The sequence below is a fragment of the Gossypium raimondii genome, chromosome 12 (genome assembly GCF_025698545.1).
Source record: "Gossypium raimondii isolate GPD5lz chromosome 12, ASM2569854v1, whole genome shotgun sequence".
Lineage (NCBI taxonomy): Eukaryota > Viridiplantae > Streptophyta > Magnoliopsida > Malvales > Malvaceae > Gossypium > Gossypium raimondii.
In genome coordinates this window covers 57,364,109-57,387,148 of record NC_068576.1, presented here as the reverse complement: position 1 = coordinate 57,387,148, position 23,040 = coordinate 57,364,109, and the positions used below count along the sequence as shown (strand labels likewise).

General features: G+C 32.3%; 3 protein-coding genes across 7 annotated transcripts; 1 reads left to right on the top strand and 2 right to left on the bottom strand.

Annotated features, from left to right (window-relative positions):
* Nucleotides 1–4,124: 4,124 nt before the first annotated feature.
* On the bottom strand, nucleotides 4,125–7,687 carry LOC105765711 (kinetochore protein SPC25 homolog). Of its 4 annotated transcripts, none has more exons than XR_008191720.1 (9): nucleotides 7,438–7,687; nucleotides 7,221–7,286; nucleotides 6,954–7,100; nucleotides 6,114–6,227; nucleotides 5,940–6,029; nucleotides 5,732–5,854; nucleotides 5,120–5,520; nucleotides 4,756–4,834; nucleotides 4,125–4,505 (listed from the first exon to the last, which is right to left on the bottom strand). XR_008191720.1 is itself a non-coding variant. In XM_012584930.2 (9 exons), exons 1-8 carry the CDS (start codon nucleotides 7,604–7,606, stop codon nucleotides 4,677–4,679), a joined length of 1,143 nt encoding a protein of 380 aa, XP_012440384.1. In that variant the 5' UTR covers nucleotides 7,607–7,687; the 3' UTR covers nucleotides 4,125–4,505. The 4 variants fall into 4 exon arrangements, 3 of the variants coding, with proteins under 3 accessions (XP_012440384.1, XP_012440386.1, XP_012440383.1); XM_012584930.2 differs by lacking the exon at nucleotides 4,756–4,834 and adding an exon at nucleotides 4,677–4,709; XM_012584932.2 differs by lacking the exon at nucleotides 4,756–4,834 and having other exon boundaries at nucleotides 7,438–7,685.
* A 3,428-nt stretch (nucleotides 7,688–11,115) lies between these two features.
* LOC105765710 (arginine-specific demethylase JMJ20) lies at nucleotides 11,116–15,352 on the top strand. Of its 2 annotated transcripts, none has more exons than XM_052625156.1 (9): nucleotides 11,116–11,437; nucleotides 11,554–11,706; nucleotides 12,499–12,667; nucleotides 12,819–12,936; nucleotides 13,480–13,549; nucleotides 13,638–13,718; nucleotides 14,093–14,149; nucleotides 14,248–14,359; nucleotides 14,820–15,352. In XM_052625156.1, exons 1-9 carry the CDS (start codon nucleotides 11,228–11,230, stop codon nucleotides 15,302–15,304), a joined length of 1,455 nt encoding a protein of 484 aa, XP_052481116.1. In that variant the 5' UTR covers nucleotides 11,116–11,227; the 3' UTR covers nucleotides 15,305–15,352. The 2 variants fall into 2 exon arrangements, with proteins under 2 accessions (XP_052481116.1, XP_012440382.1); XM_012584928.2 differs by having other exon boundaries at nucleotides 11,117–11,437; nucleotides 12,499–12,661.
* A 1,010-nt stretch (nucleotides 15,353–16,362) lies between these two features.
* On the bottom strand, nucleotides 16,363–19,441 carry LOC105765709 (uncharacterized). Its single transcript, XM_012584927.2, has 7 exons — nucleotides 18,949–19,441; nucleotides 18,790–18,876; nucleotides 18,481–18,690; nucleotides 18,198–18,362; nucleotides 18,043–18,096; nucleotides 17,793–17,939; nucleotides 16,363–17,028 (listed from the first exon to the last, which is right to left on the bottom strand). The coding sequence occupies exons 1-7, from the start codon at nucleotides 19,183–19,185 to the stop codon at nucleotides 16,651–16,653; spliced, it is 1,278 nt and encodes a 425-aa protein (XP_012440381.1). The 5' UTR covers nucleotides 19,186–19,441; the 3' UTR covers nucleotides 16,363–16,650.
* Between the last annotated feature and the right edge of the window lie 3,599 nt (nucleotides 19,442–23,040).

The window sequence follows — 23,040 nt, the reverse complement described above, 5'->3', positions numbered from 1 at the left end:
CATTAAGCTTTCGACTCTCGAAAGCAATTGGGTGCCCATCTTGCACCAGTACTCCCCCAATAGCATAATCTGATGCATCCGTACGTACCTCACAAAGCTTCACAAAATCCGGCAAGGCAAGTACGGGTTCCCTCATCATTTCTTGCTTCAATTTATTAAAGGCCTTCTCACATTCTGAATTCCAATCTCATACCTTCCCCTTTTTCAACATGTCCGTCAAGGGAGTGGTAATTCTAGAGTAGCCTTCGACAAAGCGGCGATAGTAATTTGCCAACCCAATGAAAGATCTCAACTCTGTTACCTTGGTTGGAGGCTCCCACTCTGAGATGGCTCGAACCTTGCTCTTATCCATTCGGATCTTACCACCTCCCACAATGTGGCCTAGGAATGACACCTCTTGTTGGGTAAACGAACATTTCTCCTCATTGACGAACAACTCATTTTCCCTCAAAGTTTGGAACACCTCCCTCAAGTGTTTCATGTGCTCTTCAAGAGACTTGCTATACACCACAATATCATCAAGGTAAACAACCACAAAACGATCAAGAAATGGTTGAAGTACCTTATTCATTAGGGTGCAGAATGTAGCTGGGGTATTCGTGAGTCCGAAAGGCATCACAAGGAACTCATACGAACCGTACCGTGTCACACAAGCTGTCTTTGGTTCATCCCTTTCGGCTATCCGAACTTGATGATACCACAATCTCAGATCTAACTTGGTAAACCATCTTGCACTACCAAACTGATCAAACAAATCTGCAATAAGAGGAATAAAATACCTATTTTTCACAGTGATTTTGTTTAGAGTTCGATAATCGATGCACATTCTCAAGGACCTATCATGATTCTTTTGGAATAACACTAGCGCACCATATGGGGATTTAGATGGTTTAATGAATACCGTATCCAAAAGTTCCTTCAATTGTTTCTGAAACTCTTCTAATTTTGGCTGAGACATATGATAGGGGGCCATTGCTGGCGGCACCACATTGGACGCTAACTCGATTTTGTGGTCTACCTCCCTCTTGGGTGGCAAACTTTTAGGCAACTGAGCAAGCATTACATCTCGGAATGATTACAACAACTCACCCACTTCTTTCGGGGTCTCACTAACAAACTCAGCGGTCTCTTCGATCTTCAAGGTGGCTAAATATGGGACTTCATTTCTACGTACACCTTTAGCAAACTGAATTGCTGACAGTGTTTTTCCCTCAAAGCTTCTTTTCCTTGTCACTTTCACCATGCATTGATGTTTCGCATCCGAAATCACTATGTAATTACTCGAAGGGGCAATAAGAGCATTAACCTGATCAATGAAGCTTAGTCCAACCACAAAATCATATTCATCAAGTTGTATTACCTTAATGGATACCTTCTCTAACCATTTATCGAGCTGAAGATCCACTCCTTTTGCAACCCCCTTGATTGAAACACTTTTTGAGTTCACTGTTTTGATCCGACCCACTTCTTTATCTATATTGAGGCCCAGTTTACAAGCAGCCTCCTCGGACATGAACAAATCAGAGGCCCTTGTGTCAACGAGCGCATTCAATTTTTTGCCAGCCACAATGATGTCTACAAACATCAAACCATGGCTCATTCTATCTTTGACACCCCCTAGTATCGAACCAATATTGTTATCCTCTACATCAGATTCCCCTTTTGCTTCTATGGCCGTGAGAGCGGCCTTCTTTGGGCAGTCATTGATCATATGTGGATTGTCACAGTGAAAGCAACTTATAGGCCCACTCTTTCTCTTGTCCCAAGGCTTCTTACCATTGCCGTTCCTAGTGGGCCTTTCTTTATCTCCCTCACTATTACCCTTTTGATTAAATCTGAGCTTAGAAGAATTGGGATTGTCTTTCTTCCCACCAAATTTCATAAGCGATTCTACTACTGACATAGCCTTGGTGAGTTATTGAACTCCTCGGCGTTGCAACTCTTGCTTTGCTCACGATTTTAATCCGTCCATGAAGGAAAAGAATGCCTCTTTCTCCCCCATATCTGAGATTTAGAGCATAAGTTCGCTAAACTTCTGCACATACTCCCTCACAGTGCCTTGTTGCGAAAGCCGATGCAACTTTGCTCGAGCCTCATCCTTGGCATACTCTGGGTAAAACTGTACTTTGAACTCACATAAAAACTCCTCCCATGTTTCAATTTTGGTCCCACCACGTCTCACATCAGTGGACCTACGACGCCACCACAACAAAGCAACGTCAAATAAATACATCGCAGCAGTAGTTACCTTAGTGACATCTTCTGTGATGCCTTTGGCACAGAAGTATTGCTCGATTCCTCACAAAAAGTTATCCACATCTCTTACGGACCTTGTTCTCTTGAACTCCTTAGGCTTGGGAACATCAATATTGGGCTTGGGTGCGACAGCAGCTAACCCACCATTGCCCAAAGCAGCCTTGTAGATTGTGAGTTCACCCTTGAGCTCCGTAATCTCCCCTTTCAAGGCTGCCACCAGAGCCTCGATGGCATCGTCTTTACCAGTCAACTATTCCACATTATCCGTCACATACACTTTGAGCTGCTCCTGCATGGACTGTAATTCATCATGGAGCCTATCATCGACATCATCAATCCTCTCTTTGATATCCCTCACGAAATTCTCGAGAGTGACGACACGATCTTCTAAAGCTGACAATATGTCCCTTGAGCGACTAGCTTTCCTAGCCCTCCCACGGGTCTCCATTCCCTCAACTTCTTTCGACATCTTTCAACGGTGGCTTCGAACCTTGGCTCTGATACCAACTGTCACGGACTTAAGTTTTTCCTACACGATCAGTGCGGCCTTAGGAAGCTTCTTTGCTAAAAAACGCCTAAGTCAGCCTAACTTGCAACGATAAAGGATTCAACGTAATTCCCTCACTGCTCTCTCTCACAAAGAACAGTAAAAGAGCGAAGCAAGAACGAACCTTGAAAGATGAACGAAAGCCACGGGAAAGCAAGAACACTTAAGAGGAAAGTTTGAGTGAATACTCTCAAAATTCTTATTGATAACTGAACGAATTACAATGAGCAGAGAGGTCTCTATTTATAGTTGAGCCTCCCTAAAATCAACTGTGTAAATCAAAGTACATCAATGGCTACAATTAAAAGCTGTATACAATTAGAACTCTTACACAATTAGAACTTGTACACAATTAGAACTCTAAGATTACATAATCATATCTTCCTGGATCACTTTCCATATTTACAAGGCTCTTGAGATGGGCTTTTAATCTCTCCAGGCAACGGGCCAGTTTGGTTGGGCCAAATGACCTCCCTCAAATACGATGGATCGCACAAGTTTGTCATGGTTGTGTGCTCCCATGCGCAACCCATGACATATGCATGTAGATAGTACATTTATAAAACACGTACATGTGAAAAATACAATAAAATATATAGAATGAAACTAATAATAATGCATCATATTCATGTATATACAAAATTACAAAAAAAAATAAATTAATTTAAATTTTATGAGCCAAAAGAAATAGAATTAGTAAATACATTTACTAAATAATATTAAATACACTCCATTTATTTTCGAGCTCGTAATGCCATGTTATTATAAAATTTTCAAATTCTATATGTTGTATTTATATTATAATATATATCATTAAAAATATTATAATATATAAAATATAGTTTTAAGTTTTTTAAATAACTAATATAATTCATTTGTAGAATTTAATTATTATAATAATATAAATGAGAAATTTATAAATTGATATCCAGATAGCTTTTAAAAATTCAAAAAAAGAAAAGAAAAAATCAGCCTTTTAATTTAACTTGAAAAATAGACTTAAAAAGCTACTTTTCCTTCTATCTATTTACCACAGCTTTTAGAACAAAATAGTAAACACACCCTTAGTAAAAAGTTTCTTTTGCTTTTTGTTACGAGTAATTGCTAAGTAATCGATAATTGCTGGCTGTATGTATGTGATGCGTATGCAAAGTATTGTATGCTTTTATTTTGTTTCTAAATTTGTCAAAAATGTTCTTTTACGAGTGAAAGAAATTTACTTACATCCTATGAACTTGCAAGCAAATGTAGCAAACATAAAATGGGACAATCAGAGGTCTTCGGACCCACATATCGTAAGTGAAAAGGCTAACCAAATCGATATTGCAAGCGATGCAGATTATTATAAATGATAAAATGGTAATACATTCATCCGAAAGATACAAAGTACCAAAACCTAACAACGCTAAAGCATTTAAACATTCAGCTTAACTAATCATCTTCGATAACTTCATTCCAAAAATGAAGTATGATACAAACATTGGAAGGTCATACCGGGTTAGTCGCACAACTTGGGTTTCAAAGAACAATCGGTTCCAACTAAGTTAAATGATATCTATATGTAGATTAGTTTCCACATCCTGCATGTTAACTGCATCACGGGCTAGTCAGAAAGTACAACATCAGCCCATACCCTAAAATCAACATGAAATCGGAAATTCGATACAACCAAGCAGCCTCCAGTCTAACTTCATTTCTTAGCCTGCCATATATCCGACATCTCAAATTAGAAATATTCTTCAGTATGGATATTGTAGTTTTACTTTTACATGTAGTTGAAAGTTGAAACAATAACACATAATATACAAGCCATACAAGTTCATCACACGCACAAATGCCTTGTCTTGAGATTCTAAGGTTATAGTACAAATACCTATTCTAGATAATCCATGAACCTGCTCCATGCCTAAAGAAGGAAAGAGAGGCTTAGAGTATTACAAAAGGGAACTCACATCATTCTAGAAATAAATATGCATCCCCAACTTAGAAAATGAAGCAAACCAAGGGGTAAACATATTATTCCGAGAGTTCCTGGAAAACAATATGTAAGTCACACTTTGAACCACCAAGTATGAGAATCTTGCAGATATGCTAGCAGATTATTTGCAAGGCTAGGAAACAAGCCAGGCCAAACTTAACAACTCAAGTCTCAAATTCCATCCCTTTCTTTTTAGCTACTACCACCAGATATCAGTTGAATTCTTCAACGAAAAGAACACCAACATTCTAAAAGAAGGCATACAGATATAAGAATATGTGCTACTTTCCATATACAGGCTAAGACAGGTAGAGAACATGTGTATTGGGATATAATACCTTAAGCCGAGGGGACTGACGAACAACTGGTGATAAAAGATCTGGTTTTGCTACTTTCTTAAGCCGGGGGGACCAATGAACAACTGGTGATAAGATTTCTGATTTGGCTACTTCTTTAAGCCGAGTGGACCGACGACCTGGTGATAGAATATCTGATTTGACTACTTCCTTGGGATTTCTATTGAGTTCTCCATCAATATGTTGATTTTCATTTACCTTGGCTGGAGATTTACTTCCATGGCTGAATTTCTTAAATTGCCTATTTGCATCTTGAAGTGGAATGTGATGCTCATTTTTCTTGGCAGAAGATTCACTTCTATTACTCGAAACTGATAAAGCTGGACCAGACAAAGAGATTGTGGAACAGTCCTGATCAAAAGTTGTGGACTGGGGCTGCAATCCTGATGAGTCATTAGTGATAGAAGAAATTTATTAAGAAAAATGATTACAAACTTATATTGGAGGAAACACATGGTAAGTATATGAAAAATAGCTTCTTAAATTACAAGCGATGACAGAAAAGGTCTCAACAAACAGAATCATATCCTTGAAACTGCAGTGTAAAATTTAAGCATCAAACATGCAAGCTGAAAAGAATACAATGAATCATACCAAGTGCTGCTGCTTCTTGAAACTTTTCTCTGAAGGTTCTAACAAAGCCAAATAAGTCATTTGTTCTGTTCAACTCATTAATCAAGTCTTTAATGCCATTCAAGTTTGGGTTGCAATCCAATACTTGAGATCATGAGGAAGAAAATAAACATGTTAGAACACGTACCATTTTAGACTACAGCTAACACAAAAGGAGAAAATTACTTACAGGAGTAGGCATCATTTGCATGACAAATGGTAAAGGAATATTCTTCCTTTGGATTTTTTATGTTAATATCATTGAATGTAAACTTCACCCCTGGATAAACCAAAGAGCCAGTAAGAAAATAACGGGGGCAAGAAGGGGGATCAAAATGCCATGCAACCTAATTATCTCACTTACCACGACCACCTTCAATCTGAAAACCGAGAACCCGATTATACCATGAAATAGCTTCTTGAATTTCTCCATTTTCCTCTATTTCATGTTCTGCATCCTCTTCAGTTTTTGACAAAGCTATGGATAATACCAAACAGAGAAAAAAGAAAGAAACCACAGAATTCTGAAAACAATTAACAAATTTATATGAAATTATTAAAAGGAAAACAGTAAATAACAAAGCAAACATAGTTCAGGAAATAGAAGAAAACATGATATAAGCATATATTCCAGCAAACTAGGCACGAAGAATAAGTTTTCTTGTTACTCTCTTGCTTGGATCAGGCTAATTGGAGCATTCAAGGTGCATGGTGATCCAAAATAACTGCTTAAGCAGACCTCCTGGTACCTTAGCAATTCCTTGCCAACCATAGGTGGTACAGATTCAAATTACACACTAAATGGCATGGGAAATAGCAAACAGATGCATACAGACAGTACAAATGTGCAGGTACAAACATCTTAAGGAAATGAAAATAAGTAAACCCACCAAGGAATGGAGACTTAGAAATACAATTGGCATGGGAATATATCCATAGCAGCTTAACTCACTTCATCAGCATGCAATGCATGAAGTGCATAATCCATTATATAAAAACTCACCCCAATAATATTCTCAAAGCTCTAATCCCATGTAACCACCGGAAAAACAACAATGAAAATGTGCATTACCAAAATCTCTGTAATTTAAATTTTAGATGGCAAAAAAATGCAAAACCATGGTAGGTGAACACCAGATATATCAACCCATTCGAGCCATACATGAACCATAAGTACAGCCCATTGTTAAGTGTGTATAACTACCTAGAGATTGCCGAGATATAATTGCTCCATACTCTTCCCTCCTGCTCCTTTGAACTTGGACAGTTCTTTTAAGTTCTTCTACTCTAGCTTTTACAGCAGAGATTGAATCCCTCGTTGCCATCTGCTTCGCCTCTTTACGGGTCTTCGCTATAAAGCAGCATTATAAAAGAACATTTAAAAACTCACTGTGCTTTCCAATTCATAACAATTTGATATAAATCCAAACCAAAAAAAAAAAGCAAAGTTCAAAACAGAGGGAGCAAATACCAGCTAAAACCTTGACAAACTCATCTTCGGCTTCTCTTAAATTGGCTTTCAACTTTGCAAGTTTGGCTGTAAAAAACATAGAATAACAAGAAAAATCTCGGAAATTCAGTATCAAGATTCAAAACCCTAGTTCTTTTTCAGAACCATAATTCCACTCATGTATGTCAAAGAGAAAGTGAGTAGGAACCCTAAAATTAAAGGAAATGAGGTTGCTGACCATGATTTTGAGCAGTATCAAGCACTAGGGACTTGATGGAATTAAGAGAAGAAGGAAACGATGCCGTAAAAGAATCTATCTTCTGCTGTTGGATCGAAAACTCTCTGTCACAGATCGTTCTCAGAGACTCCATTTTCGTCTTTGGAGATTGCTCAATTTTGCGCTCCATTAGCAAGAGAGAGAGGCCTGGATTTTTTTTCCCTTTTTTTTCTTTTTAAATAAAAGGGCGGCCTGATTTGAATTAAAAGGGGAATCTTGTAAGAGATAGAGAAAATAGCGCCCTTTAATTTAAATAGAAAAGATAAAAATAAAATTAATCCCTTATAAATCTAAGCAATTTTTTTTTTTTAAGTTAGCTATTAGTGGTATTTGTTAAAATTTATTAAAAGTTGCTGTAACTTCATAACATGAGTTTACTGCATTCAACATCTTCAAATTATAACCTTTTTTCATTAATCCTCAAACTTTAAATTATTAAGTCTTTCCATTACTAAAATGTAAATATCTTGATTTTGATATTTTTGAAGCTTATAGAAACTTTGTCAGTTCACTCTCTTTCTTTCTTCCTTTCTTTTTTTTTATTATTTTATTTTTAATTTTTACTTCTAAAAGTTATATTATAACATTTTATTTTTTTAATTTTCATTTTAAATTATATCATATAAAATTCGACATGTCATTCAACAATTAAATTAACAGTCTTAATAATTAAAACGCCTAATTAATATAACATCAATAAATTAAGGATATAATTAAAATATTTTGAAGTTTGAAAATTAATTTAAGATGTGAGCTACAATTAACTCTCATAAAATATATATATATATATATATATATATATTTAACATCACACAACATAAAAACGAAAGCGAGATTAATACAATAAACACATCAAAATGACAAAATCCACATAAAACAAATACGCTTGGATATTACATAATAATTGGAAAAAATGTAAAATCTAATAATACGGTAAATTAAACAATTAATAATTTAATTTTCGAAATTTAAAATAAAAAATTTGTGAGAATGTTTTTAATTAAAACGGCTAATAATAACTTTTACACTCCTTCCTATTATACTGATGTTAAATTTTTCTATTTTTATTACTGTAATGGTTCGTCTTTTCTAACTTTTAATATTCAACGATCATTATAGCAAGGTATTAAAAGAAGTCAAAGTTTAATAATAATTAACTTTTTATATTAATATTCTATTTAAAGTTGGAATAAACCAATATTTATATGAATTGATTAGAAGTGTTTTTAATTAATATTATATTAGTAATGATTTTATTAGCAATAAATTAGAAAAAAATCATAAATTCTTTATTAATTGATTGAAATAGGTCAACATTTATATGAAATGATTAACCATGTACATGAATTCTTTTGGGTGATAAAATAAAAATACCCTAAAATTTGAGTGATAATTAAATAGTTTATTAAATGTAAATTTTGTTTACATCTATTTTCATACATATAATTTACAAACATATGCATATTTTCTATAGGTAACTTGTAAAAATTACATATAAGTTAATTTTATTAAATTCAAAATTTAAAATTAAGTAATTTAACAGGTTGAATTTTATATTTATATTTTAATTTTAAAAAATTTAAAAAAATTGAGAACTGTTTTATTATCAATGTTTAATATTTTAAAATAAATAACATTTTGGAAGTAAAAATATCATGCAAACCTTAACTATGAATTATATTGTATTTTGTCCTCTCTACTCAATAAATGGGAAAATTAATCTCTATACATTAAATCAAAGAACAAATTAGTCATTTATGTTAAAAATTGTCGTGGTTGACGAAAAAACAAGATAGTAAATCACATGGTGTGTCGCATGTACTTCATGTTCACATACATGAACCAGTTTTTAACGATAGAAAAATATGAAGTTTTTAATAGAAATGGTCATTTGCTTTTTGATCATTGTAAAGAGATTAATTTACCCATTTTTTAAGTAAATGAGACAAAATGCAACCTTCGCAAAGGAGCCTACAATGGATGTGCACATTGCATATCTTTCTTGTTCTCTTGGGGTTATTCGACTCGACATGACTAACCCATTACTTGGAAGAAACTCAATACCATCTACTTGGATCTTAGTTAAAATGTAAACAATTCGATAAATTGTATTTTTACCAAAATAATTATTATAGATCATAGAGGATAAAAATATATAAAGTGTAAATCCATTAGAACCCTCTTATTGTAGATGGAGATTAATCTCAGTCATTAATGTAATTCGATTTGTATCACTGGATATAGGATAACTCAACTATAAATAAAGCCTTCTCCTCCATTTGTATAATTGTATTCATTTCATTATTGAGTTAAAGAATACTTTTAACAACATTCACTCAAACACTTGGTGTCCTATTCTTTTGTTGCGGCTTTTCTATTCGAATTCAAGTCCCTTTACAAGGTTGGCTTAGGTGGATTTGAAGCAAATAAACCGTCTAAAGTCACGCGATTTTGCCAGATTTAAGTTTTGGCTCTGTGACACTAGTACATAGACATCCATGATATAGACTAATTTATGCAGATTTGAAAAAAAAAAACGTCTAAAACTGCACGATTTTGCCAGACTTAAATTATAGTCTCATAATATTAATATAAAATCATTCATGATATATTTATCATAAATATGTACCTTGATTACATCCAACGTACATATTTTTATGTTACATCCAGCAACTGCTTTCAGGAAGCATTTACCTATAAATATAGAATATAAAAATATTTAATATTCATCATTGTAATTATTATTATTTTTCTCAGTAGTACTACACTTTTTAACATTATAATGTATTGAATAGTATCTAGAATTAGCACAGTACAGGTGTAAATAAGATGGTTCTGCTTAGAAATGTATTTTGTAAAAAGCAAATAGAAGTAGTGATCCTATGGTTGACTGCCCATGATTTCAAATCTCTTGTAACCAGGATTCTTACTCAATTATTGCTGAAAGGCAACCCTCTCCTCTCCCTTTATTTGAGATTAATATTTGTTAATGATGTAAGATAAAATCCTTTTAATTGATACGTTTTTTGATGCTCAAAATTTATATCTTCTTTTCTATAGAAGCAAAACCATTACTATTTCAATCAATTGGTATTTTGATTATTTTCTTTTGTTTTTCTTTTTGATGTGGATGGAAAACCAATACACTTTCAAGGTATTGTCCATGACTTTAAAGAAAATATAAAAGTACTTTTAAAGCCAATATGGAGTTGATAAAAAATTATTATCATTGAAGAGCAACGTGCTTAGACAATTTAAACCTAAACTTATAGCATATAAAAATTCTTCGGACAACGATAACACTCTAATGATGGAGTATTTATTCACATGAACTCTATATCTTAGAGGTTACAAATTTGATCCATGAACGTGGTTTTTGCTCTCCTACAATTTAAGAGGTGCCTTTAAACTCTCTTTATAACAGCAAAACAAGAATTTAGGTGATACCATAGTATAATCTTAAAGTGTTTAGTCATTACGCTTTAATGGAATCCAAATTTAGGGATCAAATTGAAAATTGTTGTCAAGTTCTTAGACTAACGTGGACAAAAAATGTATAGGTACCAAGTTGAGAAAATTTATAAGTTGAGGGAGTTAGATGATGCTTTATTCCTTTTATTTAAAACAAAATTTTCCCATGGCAAGCTTAACCTGCCTTTAAAACTCAAAAACGACTCCCTAGTCCTAGTAAACGAGGTCTGTCAGTTTGATTTGCTTCACACTTTAAGCCCTGAAATCATAAAGAACAAACATGAGCTTAAAAATTGGCGGGACGATAGAAAAGGTGAACGGAAAAGAACTTTTCTACTCTGAATTTGCTGAGAAATACTTGGCGGGAAACCAACCTGTGCTGTTAACTGGTTTGATGGATGATTGGATAGCTTCCAAACACTGGGTTTCCTCCAATGGCCAGCCTAACATCATTTTCTTTCCTACCCATTTTGGGAAATCCAAAGTTCAGGTATTTCCCTGCTTTTTCTCAAAATTTCATCTTTTTGTTTCTTGTTGTTTTTAGGACAAGATGGTTTTCATTTCTTTCGGTTTTTTTTACAAACACTTGGGGGGCAAATTATATAGGTAGCAGATTGTGATACAAGGGAGTTTACCGATCAGAAAAGGATAGAGATGTCTGTTTCGGAGTTTGTTAATCACTGGCTTCAGGGTTCTAAGGAGAATCATGATGTTAATGGGAAGTCCGTTCTATATTTGAAGGATTGGCATTTTGTGAAGGTGCGTTCTTAACCTTTTAATGCTCATTGTTAGTGGCTATTAAAATATTATACGTATGTAGTGGAGTTTTACAGTGTTCCATTGTAATTATGCAGTATATCCATTTATTAGAAACCAATGCAGTCGAGCACATCTATGTCAACCATCAATATGTACTATTTACTCTAAAAATACAGTTTATGTTAGCCGAACTCTTCATTTTACATAAAGTAACCATGTTCAGCTTTTATATATAGCACGTATACAGTCATATGGTATAAAGGTCATCCCCGAGTTTAGGTAAAATAGATATGAGTTAAATTTGGAGTTCTTTTGCAGAACAGAATCATATATATCCACTGTTTTTGCCCTGAACCATATGTGAAACAACAGACATACATGTATAAAACTATTCAGTAATTTTGCCTATGTGAAACAAGACATACATGTCAACTTATAACATTATTCGGGTGAGATTTGAAGAGACTAGCTTTACTTTAAATATGAAAGATGTTAACGTGTTATTTAGATCGTTGTTTCTATGACATCATGTTAAAATTGTCTTCCCTCCTTTTCTTTCTTTGTTGTTGATGATTATCATGTTATTGTTTTGTTTTTGTTGTTCATTTTGTGTTTGCTACAAACTTTTCTCTTTTATTTATTGAACGTTCTTAGCAAAAGAAATGATTAGCCATAGTAGGACAAGTCGTGGATGCTTTCCTGATTTTCTGTTATGCTTTATGCTACTATGTAAAAGTACATTACAAGCTTAGTTGTCTCAGTTTTTCATATCCTTTTCAATCTTTTTGTCAGGAGTATCCAGAATATCAAGCATATATAACTCCTCTTTTTTTTACTGATGATTGGCTGAATCTTTATCTTGACAATTATCACATGCATGACGATCTGGATGCTGATCGAGTGAGTAATGATATAAGTTGCTCTGACTATCGCTTTGTGTATATGGGAGCAAAAGGTTCGAGTATGGATGCAACAATATCTTCAGTGGTTGGATATATTATAGAAATTTAGATATATATACCTTGTCAGGAAAGATGCTGAGTGATCATTCTCTGACCATGAATATTTAATGCAAAAGAAACTAACAAACCATTTAAATCTTTCCATTGCAGGATCCTGGACACCTCTTCATGCTGATGTTTTCAGATCATATAGTTGGTCGGCAAATGTGTGCGGCAAGAAAAAGTGGCTTTTTCTGCCTCCTCAGCAATTTAATCTTTTGTTTGACAGGCATGGACAACTTCTTGCTCAATATAGCATCAGATAGTTGTATGTTTGGAGATTTTAGCACTTTAGCTTTCAAGATTAAAGAGAGACTGAGAGATCCCTGACCTAAATGGCATATGGTCCTTTAAATAAGAATTCTCAATGTAATCAGAATTAGCCAGTGATGCATTATCACCTGTCTCATTTTCATGGTGGCCTTAATATTAGTCTAGTATGCTGCCTGAGCTGGTAAGCAGGTATTCCGTGTTGTATATAGAACTGGTGGATTGTCCAGCTCCCCTGTGATTTAAATTTGGCCTATGGACTGGATCCATGGTCTTTACCCATATTCAAAATATCATGTAAAAGGTTAAAAAGATATTAAGAAGATGAGAGAAATTACCTGCATTCTTTCATGGGGTTGTGAATTGTGATGACAAATGCATAGGTTATTACCATGTTCTTGCATTCTATTATATAGCTGACTGCTGTTTTAAGAATATACTTTCTACTCAGTGCAGGCCCTTAGTAACATTATTTCTTGACTGCTGTCTTATTTCACCTCAGGAACATGAAAAACACCGTGTATAATATCTTTGATGATATTAGTGAAACTGAATTTCCTGGTTTTAAGAAGGTAACTAGTCTTTCTAGAGCTTCAAATGTACTTTAATTTCTTTCCTGCACATCTAAAAGATATGCTGTTATTTTCATACCATGTGAAGGCTATCTGGCTGGAATGCATACAGGAGCAGAACGAAATTATCTTTGTGCCTAGTGGATGGTACCATCAAGTCCATAATCTGGTAAATTAAATTATTTTTCTTTTTTTTTTCTTGCCAATAAATCTTTTTGAAGGTTATCAATGCTTTGAGGGCATGTAATTAAAAAGTGTCCACTGAAAAAGGAGAATAGACTTAGAGAAAATGATAGAGGAGTTGGGGAACAGAGGGGCATTGGCTGATGTGTCTGTTCAATGGTGATAAAGAATTTTTTTTTCATGGTGTTTCCAACATATAAAGAGGGGTAAAATGTGGTCTTGCAATAATAGGTTCCACAGCTCCCATGTTACTGTAATTTGCCAAAAACTTTAGACTCAAGTCTCATGTAGATACACAGAGCTACCTTTCTTGCACGTGATGTATCATCTCTTTTAAACTCATAATACAAAGATTTTCAGGAGGACACAATATCAATAAACCACAACTGGTTCAATGGCTACAATCTTTCTTGGGTGGTAAGTGCGGTTACTACAGACCTGTTCTTCATAAATATAAAAACCCATTTCTTATATAGAATATGAAGTATATCTTGTTAAGAAACTTTTTCTTTCAGTGGGATCTATTATTAAGAGACTACAAGGAGGCCAAGGAGTACATAGAGGATATCAAAGATATCTGTGATGATTTTGAAGGGCTCTGTCAACGCAATCTTGCAGCAAATACAGGTAATATATTAATCTTCATAGGGATGATAGTTCACCACATGTTTGAGTTCAGGTTGTTATTTTCTTCTTGTAGCTGGTTTTTTATACCTAATGTTAGTGGATGAACTTATTTATTTATTTTTGGTTAATGTCAGTCTTGTTATTCAATGCTTTTCCTGAAGTGGGAAGTGTCATCAGTAAAGAATTTCACTGACCTTGTACATTTTTTCTGGGATAGTATCATTTAGTTGATTCTGCAACTTACTAGAACTCTTCCTATCGCAAATGTCTTTTTTGGTCACCCAATTATCTTGGATTTTTTGGGTGCTTCCATTTTTAGGAAATTGTTGGGGTGACCAAATAAGAAAAGAAACATAGTTGGGTGATTACTAATGCAGTTTAACCTAATTTCTCTCTCATGTGCCAAAATTTGTTGTCGTCTTTATGATAAGCTTGATAAAAGTTTGTCCTCTTTCTACAGGAATGAATTTTAATGACTTCTTCATCTTCATATCACGCTTTTCGCTGGCCAATGTGGTGGAACTGTATTATCTACGTGGTGAATTGAACTCCGAAAATTCAATCTGGCATTGCTCTGCTATAATAGAACATTTTGCTCTGAACCTTTCATCTATAAGGAAAACAGCATTGAAGATGAAATCTGAAGGCGTGAAAGGAAATCTCGGTATCATAAATTTGTTGGAAACTCTAAGCGATCCCAAGTTTCTTAAACTATGCACTGGTTTAGGCAGAATATATTCAGTTATCCGCGAGGAAGAGAACTGGAGCTGTACTATGAAGAAAGCTTTGATGGCTGATTTTGCTAAGTATGGATCTCAAGTTTGTAGTCCCGAAGATCTCATTACATTTATAGACTATGCCGTTTCGAAACTTAGTAGCAACTGCGATGAGCAAAACCCTCTTCTGTCAGTATTATACGAAATCCAGCCACATGAACAAAATTAGCACTTTTAACAGTTATTTTTCCATCTATATTATGTTGTGTTTACTTCATAGATCTGTTGCTGCTGGTAACCATATAGGCACTCGATTCTAATGTGAAGCTAAGAACGTGATTGTGGATTCAATCACGTTGAAGCATTCAAGCAAAGCCTGTGGAATTGAAGTCTATGTATTGCAGCCCAGATAAGTTATTTCTTGGGATATAAGTAACATTTAGTCACTGAACTTGGCAATTTTTTTCACATTGGTATCTGAATTTTTTTTGTTTTGTATTAGTCCCAAAAATTGGTAGTTTTTTTCAATTTAATCCCTGAAATTGGATTTCATTAAAGTATGATGAAATGCCACTTTGAGATTGCACTAGATCATCGCCTATTTTTAATTTTTAATAATTTCCTTATATATTTTTATATTTTATATAATTAAAAAAAATTCAAATGATGATGACATCTAAGATTAGGGACCAAATTGGGATAAGTTGTCTAATTTTGGGATTAATATGGACAAAAAAATTCAAAGATCAAGTAGGGAAAAATTGTCAAGTTCAAGGACTAAATGTAAGCTATTAATAAAACTAGACTAAATTGGTGTCACCGGTCAACCAAACAAAAATTTGATTATAGAAATTATAAAAATATCTTTTGCAATTAAAATAAGTCATATTATCCGAAGATACACACCAATTGCATTAGTAAAATTATAAATTTATCATTCAACCAAAACTTCATTTTAATAAATTTTATACAATTTTATTTTAATATGCACAATTTATTTAATAATATTGTTAATTGAGTTGGTGTCATAAGTTAACTCGAGAGTAGCTCACAATTAATGATAAACTGTGATAAATAATTGTAATATATTTAGTATTATTTATTTAATGAATTTATATGTTTAAATTTCATTTTACTCATAATTTTATCTAATTTATTATTTTAATATAATACATATTTCATGTGTTATTTTAATTAATTAGCTTCAAATCATACTTTTATTATTTATTATTTATTATTTTTAAATACACATTTATATTTTAAAATTTCCATTTTCACATACATATGTATCTGATAAAATTTTTAATATATAAAAAAGCAAACATAGATGACTAGTGTTATTAACAGTTTGTATCCCCGGCCAAAAGAAATATTTACGTACATATATATATATAGTCCCCAGCTGGGAGGGTAAATCAATCTTCCAGGGGACCAAAAATATGCATTACTTGACAGACCAAAAGCAAAGAAAAAAAAAATCTAAGAATAACCCAAACCTTATTAAGACCTGGGACAGAAAAATTGGGGTAAAAGAAAAAGAGAGAAAAAAAATTAAAGGGTTAAAAGATGAAATAGTTAAGGACATCTTACATTCCTTCCAGGGCCTCCATAATAAAAGTAAGTTCCCCAAACACGGTTTCTTCCTTGTCTGATGTCGTAACAATTGGCACGATCAGCCTTTAAATGAATGTTTGTCAATGGGACCAAATTATTGTCCCAATCAACTGTCTGTAAGTTCCTGAAATAAGCTGCTTTTCTAAAGCCTTCTTCTGCAAAATGACCACTGCCCATTTGTGTTGACGTGTGGAATCCTGAGGATCTAGTGTTCACAATTTCTCCTCCAAATTGTACCATGTTGGCATGGCTTCTCAAGTGACTAAAAAGAAAGGCAGGCCAGTATCCCACCAATAATCCTGGTCCGAATTCTAACCACCAATGTCCATGTTTTGGATCCTACAAAAAAGAAAAAAAAAACAGTTTTTCAGTTGGATGTTGTATGATGTTCACCATTTTTAAGTTTTATTTATGTTACTACAACTTTGTTTGGTTTTTGGTAAAGATATCATAGAGGCCCTTGTACTAAGAGCTGGTTGTATTTTGTCCCTCTACTAAAAAAATGGATAAATTAATCTTTGTACGTTAAATCAAAGAGTAGGACAGATTGACCTTTAGCACAGGGGTCTCCATGATACTATATAAAAGAATAGGACAAAATTATGCCAGAACCAAATTTGAGCAAAGTAGAAGGACCAAAGCCAAAATTTGACCTATATTATATAAGGATGGTGAGATGGATCATATGGTAAAAGAAAATGAAAATTTTAGATTTTTAGTTTCAATAACTCGTTGAATTTCCTCTAAAGCTGACAAAAAATAGTTAAATTTTTGGTATCAAACTAAGAAAGAGAGAGTAACCTGACACACCACTTAACAATTTGAGACAAAAAAGAGAAGAGAATTTTACATCTTTTAATATTAGGAATAGAAAAAAAAAATGAAGATAAATGCCAAGAAGGGTGTTTAGCCATTGATCACTTTAGTCAATTTTATCTATTACATCATTTCAAGGCAGCATGTTTAGTGATTTGTCAAAAGGAACCAAACATTGAAGCTACAGATGTGAAACAGTAAAATAACACATAGAACTTCCATTACAGAAAAAATAGACCAAATTGTTTACTAACATTATGTTCATAACTTGGTTTAGTAGCACTGACCTTCCAAACCATTAATCCGATATCGAACTGTCTGCCATTGTAAGAGGACCTTGGTGAGATTGCTGCTCCAATGGCAACCTTGTTGTTGGTTTGGACAAAACCAGAACAAAGCAAGTTGTAACATCCTGTAGTCTGGTATGCATCACTCTGTAATTTCAAATGTCAATTAACAGTTGATTATTCTGTCACTTTTATGTCCTAAATCTTGTTTACATGAACAGACAGGAAGATTGCTATATGTTATACTCACTGTCCAGTATGTGAAGAACCTTGGGTAATTATCTCCATATAGTTCAGGGCTAACCTGAAAGAAACATGAACATACAACTGTTTCATTAGGAACATAAAAATCATGTCATGTTTGAAAATGATAAGTGATGAGCGAAATGATTTTCAAGGACATGCCTGCCAACCAGCTTCAATGGTGTTCAAATCATTGCCAAAAGAACCAGAGATGATCCATATCTGTGACAAGCTAAACTCGTATTCATTCGTCACACGAGGCGCCCATACGCTTAAACTTGCCCTTGCTCCATAATATTGATCACCATTCTCAAAGACAACTGCATGCTGCAATGAGGGTGAAAAACAGGTAACTTGTCTAAACTACACAGATTCTTTTTTTCCCCTATGACTAAGGCACCGGTTTTACTCGTTTTTCGGTCTTGAATCTTGAGAATATACTAACCTCATGGCCATAACCGGTCGAATCTCTCCGTACATGTCTTCTTATTCTTCCATATCTTCTAACAGAACTTGCTCTAAGAATGTCTTGTTCAGTTGTTCTTCTAATTGGAACTGTCCCTTTAGGACATGATTCACCTGTATCTCTCCATAGCTGGAAGCTTTCAGAGACTGCTTCTGTTAAGTTATGTCCTTTTGGCCTCACCGCCGGTTTCTGTCAAAACCATGTTCTTGTTAATGTCTGTTTCACATATAACTAAGGATGTCTTGTAACTTTATTCATTAAAAACAAGCAGAATTTTTGTTTTTCTACCAATGGTTTCTGCCCTTTAAGCTGAGGATGATCAAAAGCAGGTTGAAGATGAGACGGAACACAGTCTATAACATCACCATCTGGACTCTGCAACAAGAAACCAAGAACCAAACATCATATAATTATCATATAATTAGCACAAAGTTTCAAAGAACCTGCCTGAATGGTCTTAACAGCAGGCTTATTTATCTTCTTGAGATAAGCTTGGACTCTTCTTAGCTTCTGAATATCTTTGTAAGGGTTTAAAGTACAGTTCTGTAGTTGCCGGTGACCGGAATCCGGTACTGATTGTAAAGACAAGACAGGGCCAAGAGAAGTGGAAACAAGAAGGAAAGCAACAAAAATGTGAATCATTGTGGAATGTTTTTGTATAGAATAATGTCTTCTTGTGTTCATAACACAACATGGGTTTATTCCAGAATGTTTGTCCCTGGAATTGGAAATGAATCTCTCTTCAAATCTTTACTAAAAAAACACAAGACCCCCATTTTTCAAGCATATAAACAAAACTGAAAATTCTCAAACCCCTTTGCATTTTTAAGACAAATTCTATAACGGGGCTGTGCTGTGTGAATTGTGATCAAAACGGATATAATTTTTCTTTTTTTTGTTTCTTTTGGGTTGCTTTCAGGGTTGTCAGCTTTATCAAAAGAGAAAAATTAAAGCTTTGGTTATATATATATAAAATTGCAGGCATTTACCGTGTTTTCTTTCATACAGGCTTAAACTCTTTCCAAACAATGATTTTTGTGTTGTGAATCCAGGTTTTTTTTTCTCACAATAAAAGTATAATACAACTCCTTATGTTAGGTTAGAAGTTATATTATATTTTAACTTTTATACTCAAAAATAAGTAAATTAATTTTTTGTAGGTTAGATAAAAACAAATTGTTTCTCTATTAAAAATATCATTTATTTTTCTATTAAAGATTGGCCCTGGACATCAATATAAAATACACATTGAGTCATTCTATATTAGTTTTAACTGTATAAATAAATGAATCATTTTTTAACAAAAATAATTAATTTACTCTTTAATATGATGCATAAAGATTAATTTATTTATTTTAAATATAAAAAATAAAATACAATCTAATTACTTATATAATTACATTTTGTTTATGCTTTGATTTTATGTTATGCAGAGGCATCATTTGTACTGAAAAAAAAGCTATGACATTTGTACATTTTTCTTTGTGGGGGCATTCGTAATCATCATGTCCAACAAAACCATCATCACAGGGGAAAAAACGCTTTGGTTTCTTTTTTGCTTTCTGTCCGGAATTCAAATCACTACTTATGTTACTTAAATTCCAAGTTACTGTAATATATATACGTATACTATTTATAAAAGATTTTTTTTACCGTAAAAGTATCATTCAAGTTTTTGTATTAAAAATTAAATTGTATTTTATTTTTATTTAAAAATAAGTAAATTAATCACTGTACAATAAAATCATAGAGTTAATTAATTTTTCTGTTAAAATTTTATTTATTTCTCCCATTAAAATTGGCGTGGTTGATGAAATAATCGACATTATATGTGACATACCCTATTTTTATATACAAAACTATGTTTTAATAATAAAAATAAATAAAATTTTTAATAGAATATATTTTTATTTAACATACAAAATTAATCTACCATTAATAAAATAAAATAAAATATTACTTTTAATATAAATATTTCATTATACTTCACTTTTTATATATATTGCAGATAAAATATTCATATGATGACGGGACTAATACAATGTTTGTATATTAACTTATGTCAGTTTACAAATTCAGCTGGTAGACCCAGGCATTTCACTGAAAGAAAATGAAAAAAAGCAGGCACTTTATTTCTCTATAACCACATTCCACATTGGGGGCTAAGCTTAATGGTTTTAAAGTTGGTAGTTGGCTGATTTGATGAACTACTTAATGTATGGTGGGTAGTATAATCGAATTTCGTTTTATTCTTTTTATTAATTTACTTATTTTTAATAATAAAAAAAAACAAAATGTAGTTTGATTGTTTTTTCTTTTGCAACCATCAACAAATTTTTTAGTCTTGAAATTGCACTTTAAATAGCTTAAAACATATATTTTATTTCTTTTTTAATTGGAAAAGAAGGTAAATAAATAAATATAATAATAAGGCAGTGGGCAGTGGGGACTTGGGCTTTTCAGTCTTCACATTGATGGTGTCAAAATCAAAGGTTTAAAGGTGTGGTGTTTAAGGAGGACAGGCACCAGAATGGCACAGTATTTGTTTCTTTGCATTGAAGTTTGGTCCCAAAATTCTCCAGCTCAAAGGTTGAGAGGTGGGTGTTTTAAGTTAAGTAGTAGCTATATTAAAACAACGGAAAAGGTGGGGTTTTTTTAATCAAAATATTACAAAAAAAAAATTATAATATTATAAATTTTTTTATTTATCAAAATAATACAAAAAAAAGAAGACTGATGGAGGGCATGAAAAAGGCGGCACCAATGGTGCCTTTCCCATAGGCGGCACAGGACTAAAATATAATGATCTAAAGTTTCAAGGATTTGATATGAAAATTTATCATTTTAAATTTTGAAAGTGAATTGGTGCCGCCGTGGGTGCGGCGGCACTAAAGTTGAAATGTGGCTAATTGCCTTTTAAGCCATTCTTATTTATTATTTTCTTTGTATTCCCTTTCAACTCACTTTTTTATTTAATAAACAAGCCCTCAACCTATTTTTGTAGTTAAATAAGCTCTTAATCTATGATTTTTACACATAAAAGCCATTTATTTTATTATTAAAGTAAATATATTTTATGTGAACTTGATGAGAATAATTTATTAAATAAAAATTACTAAATTTGATGAGAATAGTTTATAATTATAATTTATTTTTCTATTTGGGTTACATTTATGGGTGATCAGTTTATTATTACTTTTGGTTTTTCAATAAAGCATGCTTGGTATTTCTATTAATTTTTAATTAAATCTAATATTAGTTAAGTGATAATTAAGATACTTAGAATTCTAATTAAGTAATAACTCTACTTTACTTTAATAAAAGTAGCATCGTCAAATTTTTAACTAATAACAATAAATTATAATTATAATTATCACAATTTTGTTTTGCCTTTTTCCTATATTTTATGCTTAGAGTTCTATTTAAATAATAATTCTATTTTAAAATTAGCACAATATTTTTAATAATAATTACAGTTTAAATTATAATTATTTTGAAATATATAATTCTCACAACTTCTATTAAATTATAATTATTTTTAAATTTATAAAAGTATTTATATATAAAAATATTTTTATTTAATTAAAAACTTGAATTCTTATTATTTTAAATTCATCCAATTATATTCAATGATTTTATAGATTTATAGTTTAATTAATTAATAATATATTATGTTTTTTTAAGTAGAGCCTTTATAATATATGACCAAATTAATTAATTTCACATTAATATATTATTATTTTAATTGATCTTACTTTTTATTATTATATAATAATATTAATAAATTATTATTCTAATGTAGTTTAGTAATATAATTAACAATAAAGGATATTTTTGTCAGTTCAAAAGTTTTCTCAAGACTCGTGCTTTTATATATATTATAGATAGATATTTTTATGATTTTTATCGAAATATGAAAGATTAAATCACAACTTTGTCATATTTCATCATCTAATTGGTCCGTTAATTGATTTTAATGGTTAATGTAATGAAATGTGAAAATTATTAATGTAAGAGCTTAATTAATTTTTTCGAGTTAATGATAAGGGCTCAACTGGGTTCAAATTAAGTCAAGGGCTTAGTAACTTTTTGGTTTTTCCTTAAGGGACTATTATAGCTATAAGCCTTTGATAAACATAAATTTTTTTATTTAATAAACTATTCTCATCAAAATCACATAAACATAAAAATACGAATTAGTTTATACTTTTTAAATAGCTTTACTTTAGGTAAAATATATTTACTTTAATAATAAAATAAAGGGCTTTTATGAGTAAAAATCATAGATTAAGAGCTTATTTAACTACAAAAATAGGTTGAGGGCTTGTTTATTAAATAAAAAATTAAGTTGAAGGGGAATAAAAAGAAAATAATAAAAAAAGAGGGCTTAGAAGGCAATTAGTCACATTTCAACTTTAGTGCCGCCACACCACAGGCGGCACCAATTCACTTTCAAAATTCAAAATGGTAAATTTCATATCTGGTCCTTGAAACTTTAGATCATTATATTTTAGTCTTGTGCCGCCTTTTTCATGCCCT